Source organism: Camelus ferus, chromosome 3 (genome assembly GCF_009834535.1).
Source record: "Camelus ferus isolate YT-003-E chromosome 3, BCGSAC_Cfer_1.0, whole genome shotgun sequence".
In the NCBI taxonomy this organism is placed as follows: domain Eukaryota; kingdom Metazoa; phylum Chordata; class Mammalia; order Artiodactyla; family Camelidae; genus Camelus; species Camelus ferus.
Genome location: NC_045698.1, coordinates 54,045,748 through 54,073,742, shown reverse-complemented (window position 1 = coordinate 54,073,742; position 27,995 = coordinate 54,045,748). Strand labels below are relative to the sequence as shown.

Below are 27,995 nucleotides of genomic sequence, written 5' to 3'. Positions count from 1 at the left end.
GTCATTAAACATAAAGATAGATCAATAGAAATTATCCAATCTGAAGAACAGAGGGAAAAAATTAATTTTTAAAATGAACAAAGTGTCTGAGATTTATGAAAATAATATTGAAAGGTATAACATACTTTTTATAATTGGAGTCCCATAGGAGATGAGAAAAAGTATGGGGCAAAAACAAATATTTGAAAAAAATAATGGCTGAAACTTCCCCAATATGATAAAAAGACATACATTTACTGATTCAAGAAGATCACAGAACAGCAAAGGAGATCACACATAGGTACATCATAGTAAAACCATGATGAAGGGAAAATCTTGAAAGCAGTTAGAGAAAACATACTACATGATACATAGGAGAATGGCAATTAGAAGTAGCCACTAACCTCATCAGAAACAGTGCCATCAGGCCAAAAGATGGTGAAACAATATCTTTAACACTAAGTATTATAAAATTGTCAACCAAGAGCTTTGAGGCCCTGTGCATGGTCTATCCCCAACCTTCTCTTCCCTACTCTCCTTTCTTGCTTTCTCCATTTTAGCCATAAGAACCTTCTTCAGAACCTCTGTAGTCACTGTTCCTTCTGCCCAGCATGGCCCCCTCCCTCAGCTCCCTCCTCCACAACACTCCTTCTCATCCTTCAGATCTCAGTTCAAACATCCCTCCAAGTGGATGCCTTCCCTGACATCCCACGTAGGTGTGCTTCTTCAATGACAGGTCCTCATAAAACCCGTATTTCCTTCAGAGCACTTACTCATTTTGTTACTGTGTTTTCATTTAATCAATCTCTGGCTCCTCCACCAGACTCCATGAGAACAGAGATAGTGGCTGTTTTATATTTCCAGCATCTTACATAGAGGCTGGCATAGCACAGGTGTTCAGTCAACATTAGCTGAAGGAAGGAAGGAATGGAGGCACCACCATTTTTGTCGGCCATCATACCTGGATTGCGTCCACTTAGCTACTGTTCCTCAGATTCTCTGATTCTCCTGAGGAAATCAGAAATAGCTTTAGGGTTTCTCCACTTTTACTGGCATACTGCATGGAGGACGATCAAAATCAAAAAGCACAACAAGCTGGTCCTGTTGAATTCATACCTGTTACACTTGTAAAAAGAAAATAATCACATTGCAGGTAAAAATTGTGGCCCAATGTTGGTTCCCCACATTTGTATTTTTTCTATTTTAATTTAATGGCCCTTGAAAAAGTCTTTAACATAAAGCATGGCTCCTGAACCCCTGAAGCCTATGCTCACTCAAGCTCTCCTCTAGGGAGCATGCCTTGGTCTTCTCTTTTCTCAAAGTTCCTATTGCTTATATAGTCAAAATCACTATTTACAATAATGTATTTGATCTTTCTAAGCCTAAATTTCCCCATTTGTAAAACAGAACCAGTAATAGTATCAACCTCATGCAATTGATATGCATAAATACTTAGCTCAGTGTCAGGCCAATAATAAATTCTTAATAAATAATTATTATGATTATGATTATGTTTCTTTATGATCCCTAATGCAGTCTAGTATAGTACTATATATACATAATAGACACCCAAAATATACAGTAAAAATTTAGTCTTTTATTCGTTTTTGCACTTTATCATTTAAATCATTCAAAATTGGTAACTCATGTTGGTGTACATGGTAATACTTTATTAACAATAATAGTTTAATAAACTCAGAATCTCATTCCCTTATGCCAGGTAACCAGAATGAATGCCTATTAGATACCCATTAGTCAAATTTTACAGCATGTATTTGCAAGGGTCTCAATAGTTCTCTAGAAAACTTAAGCTGTAAAAGGGCTCTGACTATGGCTAGATCTCTGTCACTGAGTGGACTCATTAAAAGATAGGTTAGAGTCAGCTCAGTGTCTGGCAATCAGTGGGAATTTAACAAATGCTTGATACACTGAATTAAACTAAGCCCAACTTGAGTATTTCTAGAGTCTGATACTTTTACATTCTCTTCCTCTCACAGAACTTTACAGATGGGAAGACTACCCTCCCCGCTCCATTACTCACACACAGAGTTCCACTATGGTTAGTTTTCTGGTAGCTCAGTTTATGTTACGTGCATATTTGGAAGAACAGTTATTTCTAACTAATAAAACCAGAATATCCAATTTTCTCCAGAATTAGATCATAGAGAGGAATGTTTTAAGTACTCACTCTCTGGAGTATTTCCTCACATCTCTTTACCTGGGACTATCAATTAATATATATTTCAGTTACACTAGTCCACTATACACAAAGAATACAAATTTTGTATAGCTCACTGTCTCTTTTTCATAATGTGGCACCAGGAGTGAAGTCTCCAAAATTAAAAAGGAAAAGCCAATGCAGTCTGCTTGGGTTTTAATTGATTGCTCCTCAGAATCACATTCTGGAAAAAGCACATGTCAGAATTTTTCCTGAACGGAATAAATTCTGATATTTTTACATACAGTAAGTCAATAATCAAAACAAACAAACAAACAAAAAAACTCAACAGATGCGGATGGGGAACATGGAAATAACTGGACTCCTCTCTAACCTCTCTTACCCTACTCAATAATTCCCTCCTCCAGCATAATTAATGCATTGTGAATTTTGTGTGAATTTTGTAGTAATAAATAATAAATATTGATTAAATACCTACTCTGAGCCCACCTCTGTTTCTCTGATGCCCAGAGAAGTTCCTCTCTGATTTCAGGTATGATCTTGGGTTCTTCCATACTGTTCAGTGCTTACTGTTAGTTAAGTGGTATATACTCAGCTACTGGTTATGTGGGATAACAGATACAGTTTTGATGCAGTTTTTTAAACAAAAGAAGGGTAGAACCTTACAAAATATTTCAAGTTGGCACCAACTTACTTAAGTTGCTATTTAAATAGCCAGATATCCTGGATGTTGGTGTTGAATTTCAAATCAAAGACAGTGTAAGTTAAAACTTAGGAGACAGTACAGTCACTTCCATGCAGTAGAAAAATAACTTCCTGCGCAAAGGAACTGTTACCATTACAGCTCATCCAGAAGTGTGGGCACAGTATACTGAATGAGAGGATGAGTTACTAGAATAAATCTACTTGTTTTATACCTTTTCCCACATGCTGAAATATTTAAACTTAACTACTAATGCAGCCCATTTTTATCTATTTTTTGAAGCTGAAAAACATGCTGGGGTTTCCTGTGTTACAGCCTCAGTGGATGATATACAATTTGAGGAGACAGCTAGGTAAGTGGCATTGCTTTATCATAGCTTTCTCCTGGGCTTTTTGGTTCATTTGCAACATGTATTTGTGGCACCGTAAGCTTACTAATTTAGAGTCAGTGATCCAATTTGTTAATAAAACAAATAACATTTGACCCAACACAAATCAGTAGAACTAATAGCAGCAGAACCTACTTTTAGTAAATACTCAAGTGTAAATTTAGTCCTGATTTTGTTGAGAAATAGCTCTTAGCATTAGATGCATTCTCGTATAAAGCATAGCAGGATTTCTAAAAGCTGATTCTTAATGGCTCCTTCCTCTACTAGAAGAATAGTTAATGATAATAGTATCTCTATGATGGTGAATTTCATCATTAGGTTGTTGGGTAAACATTAACCCATCTGAGTAGAGATAATAAATTACAAAAACATTTTATGCTTGTTAATTTATAAAAACATTTTATATGTGTTTTACTATCTCTAAATTTCAAGATACACAATCTTTCAACCACATACAAAAGTAGAACAGCATCACGTAACTCCAAGGAACCAACACCTAAGTACGACAGTAAACAACCAAAGGACACTACTACTACTGTGTTATCAGTTCCCCTCCATACTCCCACACACACCTGGATTATTCTGAAGAAAATTCCAGATATCATCTGTGAATGTTTCAGTATATATTTCTAAAAGATAAGGGCTCTTTTAGGAAACATAATAACATAATCACGAAACCATTTACAAGAACTATCATGCCAATGATCTCAAAAAATGTTGTTTTAATTTAAACAACTGGTTTATTGAATCAGGATCCAATATGACTGATATGACTTTAACATAAAAATTTTCCCTTTCTTCTTTTCTCTTGCAATTTATTTTTCAAAGAAGCCTGGTCATTTTTCATACAGAGTTTACCATGTTTTATATTTGCTCACCATATCCCTATTTAACATGTTCTTCTGTCCTTTGTATTTCTTGTAAACTGATAGTTATATCTAAAAATTGATCTGATGAAAGTTTGATTTTTGATAAAAACCAGTTCCTTTCAAGAGCATATAACACCTAATGATCATTATCTAGAACCATTATTTCATTAGATTCTGATAAAACGATAATATGCTAATTCTATCATTTCTTCATTTACTTTCTGAATATTTGTGTAGAAAGACTATTTATCTCACTAATTACTTGGCTAATCTGAGGCAAAGTTTGGGGAAAAACAGACTTAATTCTTTTCCTTTATTTAGTATCATTATGAGCCCATGGATTTTAACATATTTGATGCATTTCAATTTTGATGTGATTATTCTTATGGATGCTCAAAATACCCCATCTTTGGACAGTGGGAGCTTCTTCAGTTTGGTTCCTAAGACCTTTGGATATAACCCCAAAGTTAGAAGTCTTTAATAATTCCTTTGCTTTCTGCTGTGACAAGCTGGGCTCATCTGTTACATTTTCTCACACAAACTTAGAAATTTTTTTCAAAAGAAATGGTAAGTAGTAGAACGCATAATCTGGGCAGGGAAGGTGCTCATTGATACAGGATTGGTCATTATTTCTATGTCTTTTCAGTGGACGGAATTATGAATTGTGTTTTTTTAAAGAGTTTATATTAATAACTGTTTAAACTAGGATTATATGGTTTTACTTAATTTCTTTGATTTTATGTTTGTACTCTTTTTTTCTTTCTGAATGTCTTAATCCTTAAAGACATAAATATAACTTATACGAAAAAGGGAGAGAGAAGATCATCTGTTTCCAGTCTGGGATGGTTCTCAAGGTGGGGTATTTGCCACCAGTTTCAAACCCTAAGTATTCTTGTCCAGTGAGATGCCCAGTTCTTCTCTCACTGCTCACACTCTGCCTCATGCTATTACTGTAAATCTCTGCTAGAAACTTTACCAAACAGAGCTAGGAATTCTAGGAGGAACAAATTTAAGGAAAAAAGAAAACTGGTTACGGTTTGACACATGCTTAGTGTGGGGATTAAGTTAAATTAGGTAATGCGTGTGGAAGCAGCTAACACTCAGCCTGGTAGAGCCTCCATAACTATGAGCTGAACCTGCTGAGAGAAGTCTGAAAATGTGGCCCTGAGTTTCAAGAATGAGGTTCAGGCTGAAGATGTAGATTTGAGAATCATCTCTATAAAGATGACAGGATCGTGGAAGAGAATGAGGTCTTTCAGGAAGAAGGTGAAATGAGAAGAGACTAGAACAAAGAACTTAAATTTGGGGGCTCTCGCCATTTAAGGGATGAACTAAGGAAGGGAAATCAGTGAAGGAAACTGAGAATGAAGAGAGAACAGTGTTTTGGAAATCAAGGGAAGAGAAAGTTTCCTGAAGAAAAAGGCTGACTGATGCTGTTAAATGAGAAAAGACCTTGATCTTAGCTGCTCGGAAGTGACTCTGGAGAGATCACAAGTAAGACATGGAGGCAACAGCTAGATTTGAGTGGCTAAAAAATGAATGGGAGGCGAAACCCCCAGACTTCTACATTGGACAAAAATCCTAATCTTTGAAGATGCATCTCAAATGTTACCTCTTCTATGACTCCTTCCCTGACTTTCCAAACGAGTCACTTCTGGGTGCCTTTGTAATACTCGATCCTTTCTTCTTTTCAAAAAATTTCATAGCATTGCACTTCGTCTGTCTACATTCTGGTGTCAAAAGTGAAGACCTGTCTCCTTGATGTCAGCAACCTTGTCATATTAATCACTGTATCCTGAGGTCTTAGCTTAATGCCAGGACTAGTTGTAACTCAGTAAACATTCGTTAAATGTGTGAGTTTGAAAAAGAAAAGATTATTTTAGGAAGTTTGAATACAGAGGAATATGTAGAGGAGGGGAAAAAATCTTGAGAAAGAATAAACTTGAAAGATTTTTAGGAAGGAAAAGCCTTCAACATTTTCATAGCTTGATAAGGAGTCAGGGAAGGGACAGCAATTGAGGGTACAAAAGAGCTGCCTAAGCTGGGCCATGGTAGAGGAGAGATAACAGGGGGTGGGACCAAGGGCACAGGTAAAGAGAGAGATCTGGAAGAGATCTATCTTTCTTCCTCTGAAACAGATGAGAGAAGAGAAGTACAGTGAGAATACAGTTCAACATCCGAAAGTAAGGCAGAAAAACTGAGGAAGCTTATATTGGGTAGACCCTTATCTTCCGCTAAAGTGAAGGGAAGGAATTAGAGGTGACTGAGGGGCCTGAACCCAAAGGCTTTGAAACAACTTCAGGTTACGTGACCAGAGTTCCAGCAATAATGAGGAATGAATGGATCATCTAGCAGCATTGAGGGCTCATGTAGCTTAATGAAGCTGATCAATTTGTTTCCTTGCTTGCTTGTATGTTTATCCATTTGTTTGTTAACAAACATTTAAAAAATATCAATTGTATAGGCTTGCCTGTATGTTTAACTTCTCTGAAGGAAACAGCTGTGATACAAAGTATCTGCTGCAGATTTGGAAGTCATTCCAAAGTCCCTCTTCTGTTTAAAATAGAGGTAGTCAGCAATATATGTGTGGTTTACAATGATCGGTTATCTGTTTTATAGCTCTGTCTTGTTCTGTTATCATTAACCTGTTTTTCATGCATGAACATTATCGGCATGATAAGGTAGAACTACTCTGTGGCACATGTGTTTAAGTGAATCTTCACATCTGAAATGAGATGTGCTGGGATTACCGAGCTGTTTGTTTTTTTCACTAGAGTTGGACAAGTAATAACCATCAAAGCGAAAGTTACTAGAGCGTTCAGCACAAGCATGGAGGTAAGAGGCTCCCTTTTCTTTCTTCTGCCTGTTAGTGATCATCTTTTCATTGTTTACAGAAGGCAGACAAGGAGGCCTGGAAGAATTTGGAGATCATGAGATTCTGAATTTCAGAAGGCCCCTGAATCTGTAGTCAGGTTCACAAGTGAATAATAAGGAACCTGTGTTTCCCAGTCAACCCTGCTACTAAAATTAAATGTGATGCACTATCTTCACATAGAAGTATGCACAGAAAGTAAACGTACAAAGGAAAAGGGCACTCTTCTGGTTCTTTGCTAGGTATGGGTTTTATTTCTTAATTATTCTGACTCCATTATTATTCTCCATCTCCTCACCCTTAATGAAGACTAGCCTCATAATTAACTAGTTTTTAAAAGGCAGAGGAGAAGTTTAGATTTTTCTTCTTCCTCTACCTGGTTTTCTTTTTTTTACCATAGTTATGAGTACAACATTCTCAGGGGCTTCTGAAGTCTCCATCCAGGTTAAATTAGCAGCAGAGGAGTTACTGGGTCCCCTGTTGCAACTTCTAGGTTGGTCAGTAGCAGTCCCTTTGATCTCTGGGCAAAAATGACAGGTAGGGACTTATATTTGTTTCTTAGGGCTACTATTACAAAGTTTCACAGATTAGGTGCATTAAACAACAGAAGTTTATGGTCTCACTGCTCTGGAGGCTAGCAGTCCTAAATCAAGGTGTCAGTAGGGTTGGTTCCTTCCAAGGACTATGGGAGAGAATCTGCCCACATCTTCCTTCCTAACCTCTGGTGATTTGCTGGCAATCATGGCTTCTGCCGCATCACCCCAATCTCAGGCTTCACCTGCACATGGTAGAGTGTGTGTGTGTGTGTGTGTGTGTGTGTGTGTGTGTGTCTCCAAATTTCCCCTTTTTGTAAGGACATCAGTCATTCTGGATTAGGGGCCCATCCTACTCCAATATGACTTCATCTTAACTAACTACACCCTATTTTCAAATAAGGTCACATTCTGAGGTGCCAGATTTGGTGAGGAACACAAATCCACCCATAACAGAACTATTTTGGCAGTAACTACACTTATGGTGATGGCTTTACCCTAATTTAGTCACTTTCCTCCAGTATGTATATAACAGAATACAAAATCCTTGAAGAAATCAGAAAGGCAATAAAAACCTGTGGATAAAATGAGCTCTGCCAGTGTCAGTTGTGATGGTGCCTTTGGATCCTGATTTCTCAACACTGGGGCTCTTGACCTTTGCCACACAATAGCCTCTGGGCTTGGCCTCTCTCCTGAGAGATAGAACTCTCCTTTATATTTAGCCCATGCATAGATAAAAGTTCCCTTTCTTTTCTCCTTTTCCTCTTATACCCTGAGACCAGCTAGAATTTCCAAAGGAAGTTTGACCAGAAACTAAAAAAAGAAAAGAACCCAGGGAGCTTGCAAGCACAGACTTCTGACCTAAGAAAAGTAAATGCTAGCCCCATTTAGAGCTAATTTAGTCCCTCTTCCAAGATAGTGGTCTTCTGAGGTCTCAGTGAATGTGTTGTGTATTCAGTGGGGTCTGGCTGGAGGGAACACCAAAGACTCCTAGCTCTCTGTGAGCTCTTGGAACTGTTTACATTACAGTAATTGTTTCTTCCTCAGAAGTTGTTCTTGTCTGGCCTTTTGAGATTTTATCCCCTACACGCGCTCAAACTGGTATCAAACCCAACACCCAATGGGAACAATATGCATATATCCAGAAGTCTTTCCTTTTGTAGCTCCCTCCTCTCTGGGATAATCTCAGCTGCCTTGATCTCCTTGATTTCTGGCTCCTCAATTCAGTAAGAGTCAGTTTCCCTTCCTTGGTCATAGTCTAGGAATTACCTTCAAGTTGAGAGCCCAGGAAATGCAAGTGCTCCCCTCATTTATCTCCCTTTCCTCGGAGATCACAGGTCTGTGTTGCCTGCTGTCCTGTGTGTGAAAATAGTTCCTTTCTATACTTGGACCAGTTTTCTTGTTGTTTGCACAGGATGGAATTCCAATCTGACCCATTCTGTCATGACACAAAGTGAAATTTCCCCTGCTATGTTTTTGAGACATTTGGTCATCAAACATAACGAAGTTAACTGTTCTGATAGAAGACAATGTTCGGAACTTGTTTTAATTCTCCAGAATTGCTACTTTTTTTTTTTTACTGTTAGTTGTCTTATTTTATTTTTCATTTGCCTATTTCTGAAAGTGGAAAGCTATGTAGGGTTGAGAGTTGTTGGGGGTTGAGAATGGAAAGTTTAAATTTGGTTAATCACTACCTAGTTAACTTATGTTTACCATGCAAATACTAGTTTACTTTTTTAAGTTAAGTGAATCGTGGAATGTTGATTATTTTTGTACATGATGTACTCGGTGAAGATGTAGAAACAGATATTCTTTATCATTGGTAACACAGTGCTGAACTAAGATGCCCAAGGTTGCCCACTGTTTTAAGAAGGTAGTATTATTTATCTAGGGGATGTTCCTGATCTTACCTACACTTTTACAGAATTGTGATCACAAGGATCAGAGTGAGCTTCAGAGCTCTTCACATGGGGAAATCTAGTCCACCACCGCATCACCATGAAGTGTCTCAGCCACCTTCTTGCTATTCCTGAAAAATAAAACTCCTGTAAGAGGAAACAAAGCTGCAAATAACATGAATGCAAATAACACACTGCCCAGGTCAATGTAGTTATAAAACTCAGACTAAAGATTAAAAAAAGTTATGGTACATCTCTCTGATGGGCAATAAGCATTCATTAATATCTTGTTTTCAAACACATATTTAGTAATAATGGGGTTAGAAAGTGCATATCACATAATGCCAAAATTTTTTAAGTTATAAAACTGTAAATACAATATGATAATCTTTTGTGTGTGAATGTATATACAAATATACATATATATACATTTCATATATATATATAAAACTGGAAGAAAATTTCTAAAAGGTTAGTATTTATTAATCTAGGTGATAAGATTACTGATAATATTTACTCTGGATAGTCAACTTTCATTTTTATAATTTATCTATTTTTATATTTACCAAATTTTCCATGGTAAATATATATTTTTCTTTAATTAGAAAAAGATTTTTCCTATTTTACAGAGAATCATTGAAAAGACAGTATTACTTAAAAGTAAATTAAAATGCTGGTTTCATCAAAAAATAAAACAATGATGAAGTACGTAAATGAATTCTGAATGCTACAATCACATCTGTTGTCTGGATGGCTGGAAATTAATGAATTTATTTTTCTTTCCATTTTAGATCAGCATCAAGGTCACAGTACAGGACATGTTCAGCTGGCATTGAGAAACTTGTTAGTGTGGCTTTCTCTACATTTGTAACCAAACCAGTTGGAACAGAAAAGGTAAATTTTCTGTATGAAGAAGGATCTAGTATGTTTATTTGGGGACAATTAACATAAGTATCAGCAGCAGAATTATTATGGAATAAATTTCTTTTTACCATGAGGTATGCTTTCCCAAGACTTGTTATTCACCAATATTTATCTTCGTTTTCACCAGTATTTATGTGGTAATATCACAGTATCAACTACCTTAAAGAAAATGAAAGATGTTGCCAGTTTGTGAAAGAGAGAAAACCACTGTGTTTTAAATGATCTGAAGGTCATATTAGTTTCTCATAAATATTGCTTAGGGATTTAGTTCTTTTCTTTTGTGGTTATATAACTCAAAATTGAGTTAAAAATTTTTTTTCAAAGCAAGAGCAATTTAGCTAGCAGTTGCTTGTTATGGTCCAATCATTTTTTCATACCTAAAGAAAGAATATCAAAGTTGCCGAGTTACTGAAGTTTAAAAATAGGCTTCAGGGCATATGGGGTAAAAACACCTGAAAAAGAAATACATTGGCCTGATGTGGGTGCCCAGTGGGCTTGCCTGGCCATTGGCCCACAGCAGCTCGTCCCTAGTCTGCTGGGAATTTACTCATGATTTCTTGGCTTTTCTTTTTAGGGTCAGGGTGCCTAGAGGAGGGTCCCCATTTAGTCTAAGTATTTTTAAATGTAATAATTCAATTTAGAACTTAAATATTTCATTCCAAGGATCGCTCCATAGTGAACACAGTGGCTTCTCCAAGCCCCACTCTGAAGTAACAAGTACTTCTCACTATGAAAAGTGTTCTTCCTCAGAAGTGCCTACAACATCAGAGCCAGGACAAAGCAGTGTTTCCTCTGTGCCCAAAAGAGGTGACAACAGGGCTGCACTCACCAGCTAGCTACTGCTCATTTGGGCCAGGAGGCACAGAATGGGCGGGGGCTGAGTTGGCCTACCACGGTGCGGAGTTTTGTACACTGGGACACTTTTCCCACTTTCTGCCCGATATTAAACAGGCCACAAGGCAAATTCTCATTGCCCAAAAGGCATTATTTTTCAAATTGAAGTTTGTATCAACTATTATATTACAAAATGCAGCTTTCTGGGCTGTATCTCAGACCTAATGAATTAGTCACTCTTATAGGAGCTTGGAATCTGTACTCTGAAAAAGTATCCCAGGGATTCTGCGTTCACTAAAATCATTGAGACATTGAGACAGGTCTTACCAACTTCTCTTTTTCCTGGAATCCCCCCTAAATCTCCAAACTTTTGAGGATGGGAGAATATGGGGAAGGGTGCAGAGTTCTGAGATCAGAGAGCAAGTGACAGAAAGCAGTCTACCTACCCAAGCTATTCCTTCACATGGGGGAGAAAATGAGGGCCATCATTTTTCCCCTCCAGCTTCAGGCTTCTTGCTCCAGCTTCAGGGAGTCATGAAATAAGAATATAATAGTCAAGGGGGAAGGGTTTATCTCAGTGGTAGAGTGCATGCTTGGCACACATGAGGTCCTGGGGTCGATCCCCAGTACCTCCACTAAAACAAATAAATAAACCTAATTACCAACCCCCCTCCCCAAAATGTAATAGTCATACTGTGGTCCAGTCTCTGCTGAGTCTAAAGAACTGTTTCCAAAAGCGTTTCTGGGAAGTCAGGTGCCTTAAGAGCTGCCATAATTGGTACAAGCTCAGATAATCTTTATTGTAAAGCACCTTTCCCAGACTAACGTATTTTCTAGTTAGTAACATTCTTGTTCAGTAGCACATCATGAGAAGAGCCATGAAAAAAATCAGTGGTTTAGTTTGTACCAACAGGCCCTACCTGGATCTCTGTCCAAAGTGAGTTTATTCCAGGATGAGATGAGCAATGATTAACTAGGCCTAGTTCAAAAATGGCACAGGCGAGATTACTGAAGGCCTCACAAGACTCCATAGTGTATGCTCATACGAGGCCTTACTGAAGCTAAAGGAGCTGGCACAGCAGGAGAAAGAAAGCACAGCAAACATCAGAGAGGTCCAAGACTTCCAGCCACAGGGTCCTCTTATGGTCCTCTTCAGGCACACAAAGTATACTTCATCTGCAGATAAGAGCGCCAAGGCATTAGTTTACCAGGTCTTTTACACCCCTCTGGTCACACAACTGAAATAAGGCTGTGTGACTAGTTAAACCAGTGCAAGTTATTGGTTTATACATTGCTAAACAGATTACACAAGGTAGTCCAGAGGTGTTTAACTTTAAGCGTGCATGAGAAATCATTAGCTATTTCATCCTTATCTTGGTCAAGGGTCAGCAGCAGCCTTTACGCGTCCTGTAAATAAGCACAGAGCTATCCCTGTCCAGCTGCAAGGTGACTCACATACACAGGTCAGCACTCAGGCATTTCTGGAGGAGCTTGAGCCCTTGGTTCTGTTGCATCATTCTTCCAGGTTTTTGGAGGTCAGTTAGAGCCTTATTCTGACATATTGATTCTTTCAGTTTGCTTATTAATGTTTCCGAATCATATGATGAAATTTCAAAGTTGGGAATATCTCTAGGTACATGATAGCTTTCTCTAGAACATCTTTACTCTCTCCTTTTGATATCTTAATTTTGCAAAAGATAGATAACACTTTAGTGGAGTCAAAGTCCCTTTCCTCATTCATTAATTTGAAGAATTTCTTATTTTATAGTTTTGTTGAAAATTTTTTAAATCAGAGAAAATATTTGGAAAGCTTTTTAAGGCATGTAACTTATTGTTTGAACAAATAATTATGCCTACATTGATTTCTTTTTTAGTTTAAAAAATATTTTAAGAAAAAAATTAAGTCAAATAAAATGTGTGAAAGCACCCATAAATGCTCTATTTACTTTGAGTTAGAAAACAATATAACATATCATTTGTTTTTGCAAAATTCACGCTGTGTTTTTATAATTGAACAAGGCAATGAAAGATACATGTTTTTCTTTTTCCAGATTCATTTAAAACCAATCACACTTCTAACTGAACAAGATCATGTGGAACATAATCTGGCTTCTGAAAGAAGGAAAGTTCGATTACAACATGAAGATACCTTTAAAAACTTGATGAAGGAAAATGGCAAGTTTGATGGTCAGTAAATCTACTTACAGGAACTTTAATTATATGACTATGGCCTAGCACGTGATCTATCCTAAGAATGTTCCATGTGCACTTGAAAAGCATGTATATTCTACTGCTGTGTTGATCCTTTCCAGTAATGAGAAAGAAAACCAGAGGCGGAATAACCTCAATTCAGGTCAAACTTCCTGACCTGAAAATGTGGGGTGAATGTAAAACTGTCCAAGCAGAATGATGACACAATACTTGATGAGCATCCAAAGTACAAATATTGAAATTGACTGCCAGATGAGTATGTCCTATTTGGAAGCCTGAAGAAAGGATGAGGTTTGTTTACTGTACTTAACATGGGTTCACAGCCAGAGCTGTGAGCCTGAATTGGTCTGTAAACCTGGGAAAGCCCTATTTCCCCCATTGACTGGCAACTACCTGTAAACAGGCATGCTTCTGGACTGATTCCTCTATACTCAATATATCTCTGCATACATGCCACAGCTGATGCTTATGTACACATGACCTGCCTGGTACCCACCTCTACCTGTGTCAGTGTATGCCATGTATGTCTTCATAGGAATCAAGCAGCTTTTTCTTTAGTTATCCCTCAAAAAAGGAGGAGTTGTCTTATACTGGAGTCTTACAATGTCTGTCACATTATAAGGCCCTCTTAATTTCTTATTTTATATTGGTAACACAATATTCAGACAACGGTGCACCTTTTTTTTTTCATTTAACAATATGTTTTAGAGATAGTTCATATTAATTTATTTTGAAAAAAAGTACCATTTGAGTAAGAAATTAACCTAAAAAATACTAGTTTTGGATGTTTATAGAACATTATCTAACAAAATCAGTACTTAAAAAAAGACAGAGTAAAGTTGTAAGAGATTTAAGATTTCATACGCTTTTTAAGGATCACTTTAGGAAGCAGTCCAATTCTGATTACAGCAATATGGTGGACTTGGAGTCTGGAAAAACCTATAATTTCTGGATAAAATATTTACAAACATCTCTGCAAACACATCTCAGCAGGCAGAAAAATAAGAGAAAGTTTTAAAGTCCACAAATGATTAGAAACACAAATGCAGCAGTGTAAGGAGACATTAAGAGCTGGCATTTGCTCAGGAGGACCCTGTAGTGCTAGAAAGTCTAGAGTTTGTTGTTTTAATGGGCCTGCCAGGGCTCAGGAGACAAAGCCAGGTAGAAGGTTGAATCAAAGAACCACACCTGGAGCTCAACTCCCCCAAAATGGGTCAAGTAGAAAAATCCCACTCCTCAGAGAACACCTGGTAGAGATGCTTTCCACTTAGCCCTAGGTAGGATGGAAAAAAACTGTTTCTCTTCAAGGATTCAATCATAAGTGTGTTCTCATGCAGATTTGGTGTCAGAATTTACATAACTTGTTTGGTCTGAAACAGACCAAGTGAAATTTAATGTGAAATGGTATTGTGTTAGGTACTCACAGGTGATCTGCAACCACAAATGCAAATCCTTTGTGGGGAGACGTGACTTTAAGCCCAGCCCTCAAGAATTCCCACAAATAAAGATCCAAGGAATGTGAGCTCCTTGTCAAAAATCACAAAAACCCAGACACAGCACTAGACAATAGAATAAGGTCCACAAAGAATACAGATATTGAATTTATCATATAAAGAATTTGAAGTAAGAATATTAATATAGTTTAAGATATAAAAGAGTATAAAAAGTATTATGCAGAAAAAGAAAATGACTTAAAATATTTGACAAGCAAAAAGAATTTCTATGCAGGAAGAATATATAATAATTGTTTTTATTATTTACTATTTAATTATTTTAATTATTACATTCTGTAAAATTCAATGAGTGAATTAAACAGCAGATACGGCAGTAAACTGGAAAAATAGATCTAAAGGAGTTACCTAGAATTTAAATGGGTAGACAAAGAAATGGGACATATATAAGAGAGATTAGGAGACACAGAAAATGGAGTCTAACAAGCATCTAATCCAAGTTCCAGAAAGAAAAGAGAAAAAGAATGGAGAGAAGTAACAATTGAAGCAAACAACATAGACATTAAGAGGTAACAAGAAAGTTTAATATACATATAAAAAGGTGTTGGACATCATTATTAATCAGAGAAGTGCAAATTATAACCAACAGGAGATACTATTTCACACTCACAAAATTGGAAAAAACTGAAGAGTCCACAATACTTTTTAAGTGAAAATGGGGAACAGTGGGAACTCTAATAAACAGGAGACAGAAGTATAAATCGGTACAATCATTTTGTCACCTAAAAATATTCTGTTGATAGAAAGGACTTGAATGCAGAATAAATCAGTAAAGATAAGTTAATTTATCCATTCAATATTCATTCAATAAATGTTTACTCAGCCCCCACATTCTGGAATTATATTAGAATAATAATAAAAAAAAAAATCAGTCCTTGCCCAGAGGAGCATAGGATCTAGTGGGTCAGATAATCAAAGATCACACAGATAAACATAAAACTATAACCATGAAAGAAAAGTACACGTGATAGCTCATAACTGTGGGGTTAGCTGTGGAGGTCAAGGAAGGCTTTCCTAGGAAGTGGTGACTGAGATGGGCCAGGAAAGAATAGGAGGTAAGTGGAAGAAGGTGGTGGTGGTGGCCAGTGGAAATGCTACTGACAGAGGGAGCACCATGTGCAAATGCCCTGATGCTGAAGACAACATTTAGTTACAGGAACTGAAAAAAAGGCATTATGGCTGGAACAAAGGGAGAGAGAGATTGAAAGAAAATATGATGGAGGAGGAAGGGGTACGAGTAGCAATCAGACTAGGTGGGGCTAGAGAGGTTGGCATAGGCCGCACAAGGAAGACCCATCTAGTCTTGGGGTCATGGGAATGATTTGGGTTTTTCTAATAGGACAAGGGGAAGTTACTGACATGCTTTTAAGCAGGGGAGTGAAATGATCAGTGGAATGAAGAGGAGAAAAAGAAAAAAAAAAGACTATCAATTAATTAAAAATAGAAAAATAACATTAGGAAATTAGAGCTTAAAACTCTCTGTAACCACACTTCTCTGCTCACTTTTCTGTGACTGTGCCAAGAATGGCTCCATTTCCAGTTACCAACAGCAGCTGGGCATATCTGGGCTCTTACAATGCAAGCTCAGCTTTGCCTCTGACAGTACAACCGAGGATGGGACCCCTGATTTGTAATTCCTCCCCCCACCTCCTCAACAGTAGCACATGAGATTTAAGCCTAGCTGGTGATTCACTTGATGATGCAGGAAGTATAACTGAATACATTTTACTGCTTTGCAGCCAGAGTAAATGATTTCTCCATTGTTGGGAGTAAAAACCAATTTGTCAGTGAATGAAAGTAGATATGATTCAAAAGAAGCAGAAAGACACTAAGAAGTACAATGTATTGTCTTTTCTGTTTGTGACTACATTCATTACGAAACAATGACCACGGAGGCCTCATTTCCATTCTGAAGTTTCTACTACAGCAAGCTATTTCAGATTCCCAGTGTCTGTGGCCCTTTATAGCTCAAATCCCTTTCTTTTTAATAACTTTACTGACATATCATAAATGGTCCATATTTATAGTGTACAATTTGATAAGTTTTGAGACATGTATACACCCATGAAACCATCACCACAATCAAGATAAAGACATTATCTATCAATCCCCAAATTTCTTTTTGCCCCTCCCTTCCCTGACCTGCCCCTCCTCCACCTGAAGCAACCCAAATTTAAATTTAATCATTCTTTTAATCAAATTTCTGCTTGACATGTAGGACAGATTGGAATACAATCTCTAAAAGGCCCTTTCTGATCTGTTCTCTTATCCAATTCACTGTAAACATCCACGATTCAGATGAAAGTCACTCTGTAGAATAAAACTTATTTATTCCCTCAAGAATTTCAATTATTTTGTAATTCTCATTTTTCTAAAAGTCTCGTGAGCTGAGTGTGCTGCTGGGAAAGAAAGGCCGTAGCCTCGGGTTCTGCGGTTAACTCCACCATTGTTTACATCCACTTTTCAGATCCCATTTGTGATGAAGAGGAAGGAACGGTTTCCACGAGGGATACCTCTGTTCAGAGCATTGAACTTGTCCTCCCACCCCATGCAAACCATCACGGAAATACATTTGGTGGCCAGATTATGGCTTGGATGGAGACAGTGGCTACTATTTCTGCAAGGTTCTTGGCTGTGACTTTTGGCTTGTGATCTTGGGACCAGTGGTGAGAGAACTGAAAGGGCGAGTCAAGGAAATAAGGAGAGGGCAGTGTTGCCTTCTATCAAAATGAGAAAATAAGTCATTCTCCTATTTACCTTAGAATTATTCAGTCCTTTTGTTTGAAGGTGAATGTTTAAATTCTTGGTTCAAAAATGAAAATGAAATGACAGTTCTTATACTTTATTCTGAATTATGCATGTTGATCTTATGACACTGCAACTTCTTGTAATGATAGTTATGACAAAGTAGATGCAGAAGACAGCCTTTACACTTAAAAATAGTCAAGTTACAGAATTTTTAAAAGGCAGTTTATAATTAGATCTGACCTCTGAAGGTGCTGGTTAGAACTGTTATGGCTAAAGGATTAACTGAAAAATAAGAGGAGTGAAAAACTTGGAAAAGTACTTTTAATGCTCCTGAGTTTCAAAAGGGTTGCTTTATTCTTAACGGAGCCACGTAGATAATTTCAAAGAACATTGTATATTCTGAAAATGCATTTGAACAGGATCTACCCTTCTGACAATTTTTGTAACCAAAAATTGTTACGGTTTTATTTTCTCAAAGTTAAAAGAATTTTATTTTTATTATTGTTCATTTTTTATTATTTTATTATTAATATGTCTATAGTTATGACTATAATTAGAAACCTGTAATTATCCTTTCTATAAATTATGAACAAATATAAGAGCTTATTTTTAAAATGGCATTTCATTCTTAATGACAATAAAGCATTTGAACCTGTTGTACTGTAAAGGCTTACAATATAATTAACTATAGTAGAGTCTGTTCACTTATTGTTGGCACAATTCTTTAGAGTACCTGAATGACTACAGTGGGAATCTAAAATGTAGAAATTATGGAAGTAACTTTCTGAGATTAAATACCATTGATAGAGTTTCAAAAGATTGCACACACAAAAATTATAAAATTTGTAAAAAAAAAAAAAAAAGGCTACGTTATAGCCTTTCAGGCTTTTGTCCAACAACCCAGGTAATTTTTCTGTGGGGAAAAGATTAGTCTTTTGATTTGTGGATGAATTCAGGTAACAGTGAAGCCAAGAACAAATGTGAACGGCACCTGCTGGCAGTTCTCTTCTCCCTGCCTGCTCTAACCTAGGAGTCACGGCTTCCTGTGACTGTGGTCATGAGCTGTCAGGAGGAATAAAACCCTCAAATCAGAACAAAAGACAGTGGTTTGTTTTTCGGGGGCACTTCCACAGGGCACAAAACAAGAGCAGGACTGTCAACACAAGAACAGAAGCTCCAGCATCTTGGTAAAGACCTCACAGCTTAGGGACATGGCATTTCCCAGGATATCTGCAGGTATTGTACAGAGGCCTTCTCAACACACACAATCCAGTTATTTACTTCCCTCTTGAGTTGAAAACGGTGTTCATTTAGAAAGAACCAGGAACACTGGTCTATTGCATTCGTTAAGCAAAGCAGCAGTTTCTCAAAATATTTTGGAGAATAGTCACTTTGTTCTCTCTCTCTCCTTCCCTTTGTTTCATCAGCCGCCTGTGTCGAGTGCATCCCCTCCTGAAGTCTGTGGACATGTTTAAGTTCCGGGGACCATCTACAGTTGGAGATCGCCTTGTCTTCAATGCCACTGTCAACAATACATTTCAGACCTGGTAAAGCATGTCTCTTAGGCTGCTATAAGTGAATTCAAACTTGCACATAAGTGATGTTTTTCGTTTTATTTCAATCTGGACGTGAGTATAGGGACTATTTTAAAGTGGCCAAGTTCCTTCTAATTTTTTTGAAACTTCACTTAATCTTCAAAATCCATAGACAAACTTTTTAACCCTCTGTTCCACTTGAGGCCTCCTTACACTGAGTACACTATCATAAGTTGGCTTTTAATCTCATAATAAGGGTGACTGTATGTCCCACTTGATCCAGGATGATCTTGGTTTACAACTGTCATAATTATTAACTCTTCCTTTCACTCTCAAAAGAGTCCCGGTTACTGTATAGTCAGTCAATTAAAGATGGACCTGTCATTTAACACCATGAAGACCAAACCACTTCCCAGTTATTTTTATTATTCTTGATACACAACGAAAAGCTTTAATTTAGTATTTTTTCTTTTTAAATGTAAAAAGGAACATCTGTATTTCCTATCCAACTTCAGTGTTTGATGCTTCTTAATTATGGTATTGTTTTTAGGAGAGAAAACTTGACTTTGGCACAATTTAAACTCCTGCCTCCTATTACCAACATATGTTCATGAATGTATATAAAGTTCCACTGGCCTTTTTCCCACTTGGCCATGGGAAAGTAATGTGGAAGTACTCCTAGGGGCTTGCACGTCAGATCCATGGACCTGATGAAATGGATTTTATCACCTGCATAGATTGGCAGATGACAAAGAAACAACGCAGGGCCGTCATTCTCTTCCTTGCCTGGAGGAAGTGGTGGGGCAGTGGGCAGATGCCTTGCATGGTCAGGTTCTCTGCCCACTGTCCTTGTCACCCTTCTGCAGTGTTGAAGTGGGAGTGCGTGTGGAGGCCTTCGACTGCAAGGAGTGGTCTGAGGGCCGGGGCCGTCACATCAACAGTGCTTTTCTCATTTATAACGCTGTCGATGATAAGGAAGAAATGGTCACATTTCCCAGAATCAAGCCTGTGTCAGAGGTCAGTTATGAGCACATGCGGTTCAGTAATCAGACCACTTATTCTGGGGGAAGCTGTGGGTACAGAGCTCTACCCAGACTCTCTCCTTGCACTGATAACAACCTCCGTGGCTATTCCCCTCTGGTTTTCTTTCTTTTCCACGTCACAAAGTAACATGGGCTTTTTCTTCTTTTTCCAAATCACTCTCATCATTTATTGGAATGATGGAGGCCCTGAAGACCTCACCTCTGCTCAGCCACATGCTGCTATTGGAAGCATATCATCTTCCATATCCCCTTTCTAACCATTCTCCCACTTTACACCCAGTTCTCTATGCTGCGCCACATTCATTGGAATTAAGTCTTTCGGAATAAGTTGCCTTAATGCAACTGTGACCTGAGGATAGTTCACGCAGAGGCTTCTTGTCCCAATTAGACTTTTCAATTGACTTAGGAGGGAGAGAGGACTTAAGGATTGTAGCACTAAAACAGTAGAAATTTCTTCATTTTACTTTGTTTTTTATTTAAGGATGATTTTAGACGGTATCATGGAGCTATCGCTCGCAAGAGAATTCGCCTAAGCAGGTAAGGGACTTAGGTGTAAGGATTTTATGGAATCTTCCCTTATCTGACAAGCTACATAGCAAAGAGCCCTCTCTGGGTCTCTATTCCCATATAATATTTTAAAGAGAAGGTCTAATGTTTTCCTCCACAGGCTACTGTGTTGAAAATTGTTCTTCCTGATCGTTGAATAAAGTGTAGTTATTGCTGTGTGCTAAATGCAAGAAAGAAAACTGTCATTTAACTTTTTTTCCAGAAAATATGTTGTTTCCCACAAAGAAGAGGTTCCACTTTGCGAACACTGGAATATTGACAACCAGGTGACAGTTTTATGATTTGGAGTTGTTTGTGTAAAAACGCTCATCATTTAACTGACTACCATGTTGTGCCTATACAGGTTAGATGAAAAGGTGAATTATAGCAACCGGTCATCCCAAAAGAAAACAAACCCAAGCTATCAGTAACTGGTTATCAGCCAACTGCTTCATTGTCTTGTTTGTATGATATGTACAATTCCCAAGTTACAGATTCTGGATGCTCTGTCATCAAATGCATTCAAGCAGCATGGGATATTGAGATTTGACGTCTCACCATGGTTTGTGCTGAATGACACGCCCACCAGCTTGCATTTTATAACACAGCAACCAAGTATTGGTCATTTTAATGTTGTTGACCATAAAATGTAAAGGGAAATCCAAGTTTACTTATTACTTATAGATTACAAATCATACTTAAGGGTAATCTTGTCTTTGTTCAGGACACAAATTATAATGATACTAATATGCTAAGCATACAGGCCTCACATTACTGTGTCTGAATTCTGAATTAAGAGTTTGAGATAGAAACTATGTTACCTGTAGCTTAGTCTAACCTCAGCATCATCACTTCAGCTCTAACAGTGCCCATTTTCTAAGCAGAAAATACTTGATCACATATCTATGTGTTGAACTTATAGCTTTTCAAATATTTGTATTTTAGGTATCCTTGAGTAAGGGCAATGTGGAGGCTCTCAAAAAGATGGCAGCCAAGAGTGGATGGGAGGTTACCAGTGCTATGGAAAAGGTAGGAGGCATCCAGGTATATGCACAACCCATCACAACCCACTGCCCATCACAAATGAAACTTGTCATAGTGGTAGAGGTTCTGCTGCTTGTAATGCTGCTTTAAGAAAGTGAAAAAAAAAATGGAGAATAAGATGACAGAATATGAAGACTCTGAGCTTACCTCCCCACACAAACACATCAAAAATACATCAACACATGGAACAATTCACACTGAAAACAAATGGGAAACTGGCAGAAAGATTCTTATACACCAGTGAAGGCTGTAAAGAAAGATCCACACAGAGTCAGGTAGGAAGAAGAGAAGTGATCAGGTCAGGACCTGTGCCACCACACTTACATCAATGGACAGATTATCCAGAAAGAAAATCAATAAATTAAACAGCGATCTTAAATGGCACTGGCACATTAGACTTTTTTGACTTAATAGATATCTACAGAACATTCCATCCAAAATCAGCAGGCTACACATTCTTTTCAAGCACATGGATCAGTCTCCAGCATCAATCACATTTTAGGTCACAAAACAAGTCTCAACAATTTTAAGAGGACAGAAATTATATCAAGCAGTTTTTCCAACTACCCCAAAATCAATACAAAAAGAAAAATGGGAAAAGAAGACATAGGTGGAAACTAAAAAACATGCTACTGAAAAAAAAAAAAACAAAAAAAACAGCTCAATGAAGAAATAAAAGAGGAATTCAGAAAATATCTGGAGACAAATGAGAATAAAAACACAATCTTCCAATATCTATGGGATGCAGCAAAAGCAGTTATAAGAGGAAAGTTTATGATGATACTTGGCTACCTCAAGAAACAAGAAAAATCTCAAATAAACAACCTAACCTACCATCTCAAGGAATTAGATAAAATAGAACAAGCAAAGCTCAGATTCAGCAGAAGAAAGGTAATGATAAAGATCAAAGAGGAAGTAAATAAAATAGAGACCAAAACTAATAGGAAAGATCAATGAAACAAGAGGTGGTTTCTTGAAAAGACAAACAAAATTGATAAACCTATAGCAGCCAGGCTCATCAAGAAAAAAAGAGAGGACTCAAATAAAATAAGAATGAAAGAGGGAAAACTACATCTGATACTACAAAGATACAAAAGAGGAAGGAAGGAAGGAAGGAAGGAAGGAAGGAAGGAGGAAGGAAGGAAGGGAATGAAGGGGAACAAGGAGAAAAAAGATAGAAAAAGAACAAGAAAGAAGAAGAAAATCGAAGAAAGAGAAACGAAGCAACCTAACGAAAGAAATACGAGAAAACGAACTCTAGAAGAAAGAAAAGAAGAAAGAAAAGAAAAGAAAGAAAAGAAAGAAAGAAAGAAAAAGAAAATCCTATGAACAGTTATATGAAACAAACTGGACAATTTAGAAAAATGTATAAATTTGTAGAAATATACAATCTTCTAAGACTGAATTAGGAAGAAATAAACATTCTGAGTAGAATGATCACTAGCAGTTAAATTGAATTACTAATCAAAAAATTCCAGCACACAAAAGTCCAGGATTGGATGGCTCCACATTACCAAACACATAAAGAAGAGCTAATACTCAAGTGTCCAAAGAGTGAGAAGAGGAGGGAACACACCTAAATTCACTCTATGAGACCACCATTACCCTGATACCAAAACCAGATAAAGACACTACAAAAAACTCTCATGGCCAAATATCTCTGATCAATATACATGTAAAAATCCTCAACAAAATATTAGCAAACCAAATCAATAATATATAAAATATTTGTATGTATCATGTATTTTTTTTGGTAATACACAAAATACAAAATAGATACCATGATCAAGCAAGATTTATTCCAGGGATGCAAGGATGGTTCAATATTCACAAATCAATCAATGTGATACACCACATTAACAAGAGGAAGGACAAAAAACACATGATCATCTGAATAGAGGCAGAAAAAGCATCTGACAAAATTCAATACCCATTCATGATAAAAAAAAAAACTCTCATCTAAGTTGGTACAGAGGAAACATCTCAACATAATAAAGGAAACATCTCAACATAATAAATATGACAAACTACATCATACTCAACAGTGAAAAGCTGAAAGCTTTTCCTTTAAAATCAGGAACAAAAGTTTCCCACTCTAACCACTCCTATTTAGTGTATTAGAAGTCTTAAGCACAGAAGTCAGACAAGAAAAAGAAATGACAAACATCCTAATTGAAGGGGAGAAGTAAAACTGTCACTGTCTGCAGATGACATGATACTATATGAAGAAAATCCCTAAGTGTCCACCAAAACTATTAGAACTATTAGAATAAATAAAGTCAATAAAGTTACAGGATACAAGATTAATATGTAAAAATCTGTTGCTTTTCTATACACTAATAATGAACTATGAGAAAGAGAAAACAAGAAAATAACCCCATTTAAAATTACTTCAAAAAGAATAAAATACCTAGGAATAAACTTAACCAAGGAGGTGAAAGACCCATTCTCTGAAAACTATAAAACATTGATGAAGGAAATTGAAAATGATGTTAAAAAAAAAAAAAAGAAAAGAAAAGAAAGATAGCCCATGTTCATGGATTTGAGGAATTAATATTGTTAAAATGTCCATACTAACCAAAGCAATCTACAGATTAATGCAGTCCATATCAAAATATCCATGACATTTTTCACAGAACCAGTACAAAAAAATCTTAAAATTTATATGGAACCACAAAAAACTCCAAATAGCCAAAGGAATCTTGAAAGAAAAGAACAAAGTTGGAAGTATTACACTCTCTGACTTCAGAGTACATTACAAAGCTACAATATGGTATACAACTTTGTAAACTGACTATACTTCAATTTTTTTAATTTTTAATTAAAAAAAAAAACAGTATGGTACTGGCACAAAACCAGACACATAGATAAATGGAACAGAATGGAGAGCCCAGAAATAAATCCATGCACTTATGGTCAATTAATCTACAAAAAAGGGGGCAAGAATATACAATAGGGAAATGACAGTCTTTTCAGTAAGTGGTTCTGAGAAAACTGGACAGCTACATGAAAAACAAATAAATTAGAACATTTTCCACACCACATACAAAAATAAACTCAAAATGGATTAAATACCTAAATGTAAGATTGGAAACCATAAAAGTCCTAAAAGAAAACATACAGAATGCTCTTTGACATAAATTGTAGCAATTTTTTTTGGATCTGTCTCCTAAGGCAAAGGAAAAGAAAGCAAAAGGAAACAAATTAAACTTACTAGCTGTTTTTTGCATAGCAAAAGAAACCTTCAGCAAAATGAAAAAGCAACCTACTGAATGGCAGAAAATATTTGCAAATGATATGACTGATAAGGAGTTAATATCCAAAATACACAAACACCTCATAAAACTCAGTATCAAAAAAACAAACAACTTGATTAAAAATGGGCAGAAGACTTGAATCAACATTTTTCCAAAGAAGACATACAGATGGCCAAAGGCACATGAAAAGAGAAATGCAAATCAAAAACTGTGAGTTATAAACAACTCATACCAGTCAAAGTGGCTATCATCAAAAAGACCACAAATAACAAATGTTAGCAAGGATGTGGAGAAAAGGGAACCCTAATACACTGTTGGTAGGAATGTAAATTGGTGCAGGCCCTATGGTAAACAGTATGGAAGTGCCTCAAAAAACTGAAAATAGAATTACCATATATGATCCAGCAACTGCACTACTGAGTATATATTCAGTATATATCATATATATTTACATATACACACATTCTTCTATACAGGAGTATAATCTATAAAAATTACTGAATCACTATGTTGTCTACCTGAAATTAATATAATGTAAACCAATTGTACTTCAATTTTTAAAAAAGTAACAACTTTTTTGGGGAAATTTCTTAAAGAGTTAAGTATCTTTCCAGTCCTGTCTCTACAACTCCATGCTGGCTGATCCGAGGTCCTTCAAACTGCCCTGCACATTCTTACCACTGAGGTTAGTTCTCATATTCCATGTCTCTGTCCTCCTCCTTTTTATCTACCCTAGTCCTACCCAGTCTTCAAGACCCAAGGAAAATGCTTCTCCATAAAGCCTATAACCCCTGAATGAAGGAACATATCCCTCTAGAAACTCCTTTAACAATTACTTCTTTAGAGTTAACTTGTCAATTAACTATGCATTACCTTGTGACATTTCTTCCATAGCCACACTGAATTGATATTTAAGCCTTACACAGCAATTTAACTTTCTACACATGGTCTTTTTCTCCAACTAGATAAATTTCTTAAGAAAGAAGACTTGTCCTAACTTCTTTGTACCTCCCTAGCACCTTTTACAATGATTTGCATGTCATTAAATTTGAACAAATATATATCATTTGTATTTTAATTTTATCTAATTTCAGAGGTATATTAGGAGACTGTTAGATGCTCACACTAAATAGATTATAAGCTCTCAGAGGACCGTTTTGCTCACCACTGTTAGTCCTAGAACATAGCGTGCCTGGCACTCAGGAGATGCTCAACAATGCCAACACTTTGTGCTCATGTTTGAGGGTGCACTGTTTTTCATCATCAATGAGCAGTAGCCTCTAAAATAGGACTGCTGTATGTCATGGCTTTCCTGAGACAGTCCTGGTTATCCCATCATAATCATTAACAGTGCCTAAGTGTTCCAGTTTGCTTAATAAATTATATGGTCACTTACCCTGAAATGGAAGCAAACTCATTTGCTACTTCACTGATGGTTTTCAACTCTGACTTTGACCTCCTCTGCATGTTCTGGTTTTGGTTGTTTGCTTTTATTATGTCTTGGGCCTCACTTCTGAATCCTTTCAGGGTCTTCCTTACCCTCTTTGGATCCAGTTAGGTTTTCATCTATGCTTGGTTCAGTGATACAGAAACACAAGTTTAACATAACAAAGTTACTTGTTTCTCTTTATGCCTCATAAAAGCTGCTTCAAAACTTTGTTTTCTTTCACTAGTATGAAATCTGCTTCTTGCATCATTGCTGGCATCTGAGCATTCATGCGTAGCACTGGAAATGACAAATTCATGTCTGGAGTGAGGGACAAGGACATATTTAGTAAAGTCATGTAACATTAAAATTTCAGTTCTTTAGGACTTTGGGGCCAGAAACCAACCTAAACAAGTAAATGTGCATTTGTTAGTGTCTAAGGAGAGCCATCAATAATTCTTAATTTTTATACAGATACTTATTATATATATAATTATATATATATAATATATATAATTATATAATTAAGGAAACATTCTCACATTACGTCTGTTGAATTTGAAGCCCTCTTTCTTTTTAAGATTGTATTTATGATAAAAGATCTAGTGTTTTCCTTTCTGAGTTATCCTCCTCTTCTTTTCCACTTTTTAAAGCTTTTATATGCTTTTTTTTTTACCACCTTCACCCATTATATGCTTTTAATTCTGAAATACAGCTAACTTATTTTTTTCTGTCACTTTTTAGCTGAATAATTCTTACAACACAACTGTCTGTTAAGGATTATACTTATGTTGGATTTTTTAAATCTATACTTATTTTGATATATTTTGATAGATGTAAAAGTCTAAGATTTCTGGTATTTGTAATGAAATTGGGCAGTACTTATTGTTTTAACCCATATTTCATTTTCAATATAAGTGACGGAATTAATAATAGCAGTAATATAAGGAGCAAAAGATCTACCCTCATCTTAAAGGAGCTTATAGTCTATTTCGAAGGCATCACACATACACATACAATAGCTGAAGAATAATTTAAGGTAGCTTATAAGCAAGTTAGAGATTGCAGTATTTAAACTGTGAAGGTCAGCTCTTAGGCAAAGTCAAAGAAGACAGTTGCTTAGACACAACTTTGGGGAGATGATTCTTCTCTCCTTGAAGACAGTGTAAGGATAAATTGCTGGAGGAGTAAAGGAGCTTTCTAGGCAGTGAGTGGCTCGACCCAAACCTTCCTGGTGGCAATTAGCATGGATGGGAGACTAGCCTGGCAGGAGTAGCTTTTTATTTAGGGAGTAGCTGAGAGTGTACTGGAAACATTGTGGTGGAAGCCAGAATGGCAAGGATCACGTGAAAAACTTTACCCACAGGAAACAAACCAGAGGAGCTATTCTCATTGAAGCTGGGGAAGGACTGGTCCCAGAGCTCCACCTAACCAGGTCTCCTCCCCTTAACCCCTTAACCTCCACTGCCAAGGAATCTACCCCCTCTCCCCATGA

At 36.8% G+C, this 27,995-nt stretch overlaps 1 protein-coding gene and 1 long non-coding RNA gene across 2 annotated transcripts in view; one reads left to right on the top strand and one right to left on the bottom strand.

Moving 5' to 3' along the window:
• Positions 1-27,995, top strand: part of ACOT12 (acyl-CoA thioesterase 12) — a 41,775-nt gene that overhangs the window by 3,876 nt on the left and 9,904 nt on the right. The window contains 11 exon segments of the mRNA XM_032475341.1: positions 3,144-3,213; positions 6,893-6,953; positions 10,213-10,248; positions 10,250-10,315; positions 13,231-13,366; positions 17,369-17,525; positions 19,077-19,196; positions 20,051-20,201; positions 20,709-20,764; positions 20,997-21,060; positions 21,719-21,802. Of these exon segments, the coding sequence (XP_032331232.1) occupies positions 3,144-3,213; positions 6,893-6,953; positions 10,213-10,248; positions 10,250-10,315; positions 13,231-13,366; positions 17,369-17,525; positions 19,077-19,196; positions 20,051-20,201; positions 20,709-20,764; positions 20,997-21,060; positions 21,719-21,802 (1,001 nt within the window).
• Positions 10-27,966, bottom strand: LOC116662110. Its single transcript, XR_004318094.1, has 5 exons — positions 26,471-27,966; positions 12,100-12,355; positions 10,414-11,701; positions 9,434-9,552; positions 10-1,103 (listed from the first exon to the last, which is right to left on the bottom strand). It is a non-coding gene; the product is annotated as an uncharacterized LOC116662110 (long non-coding RNA).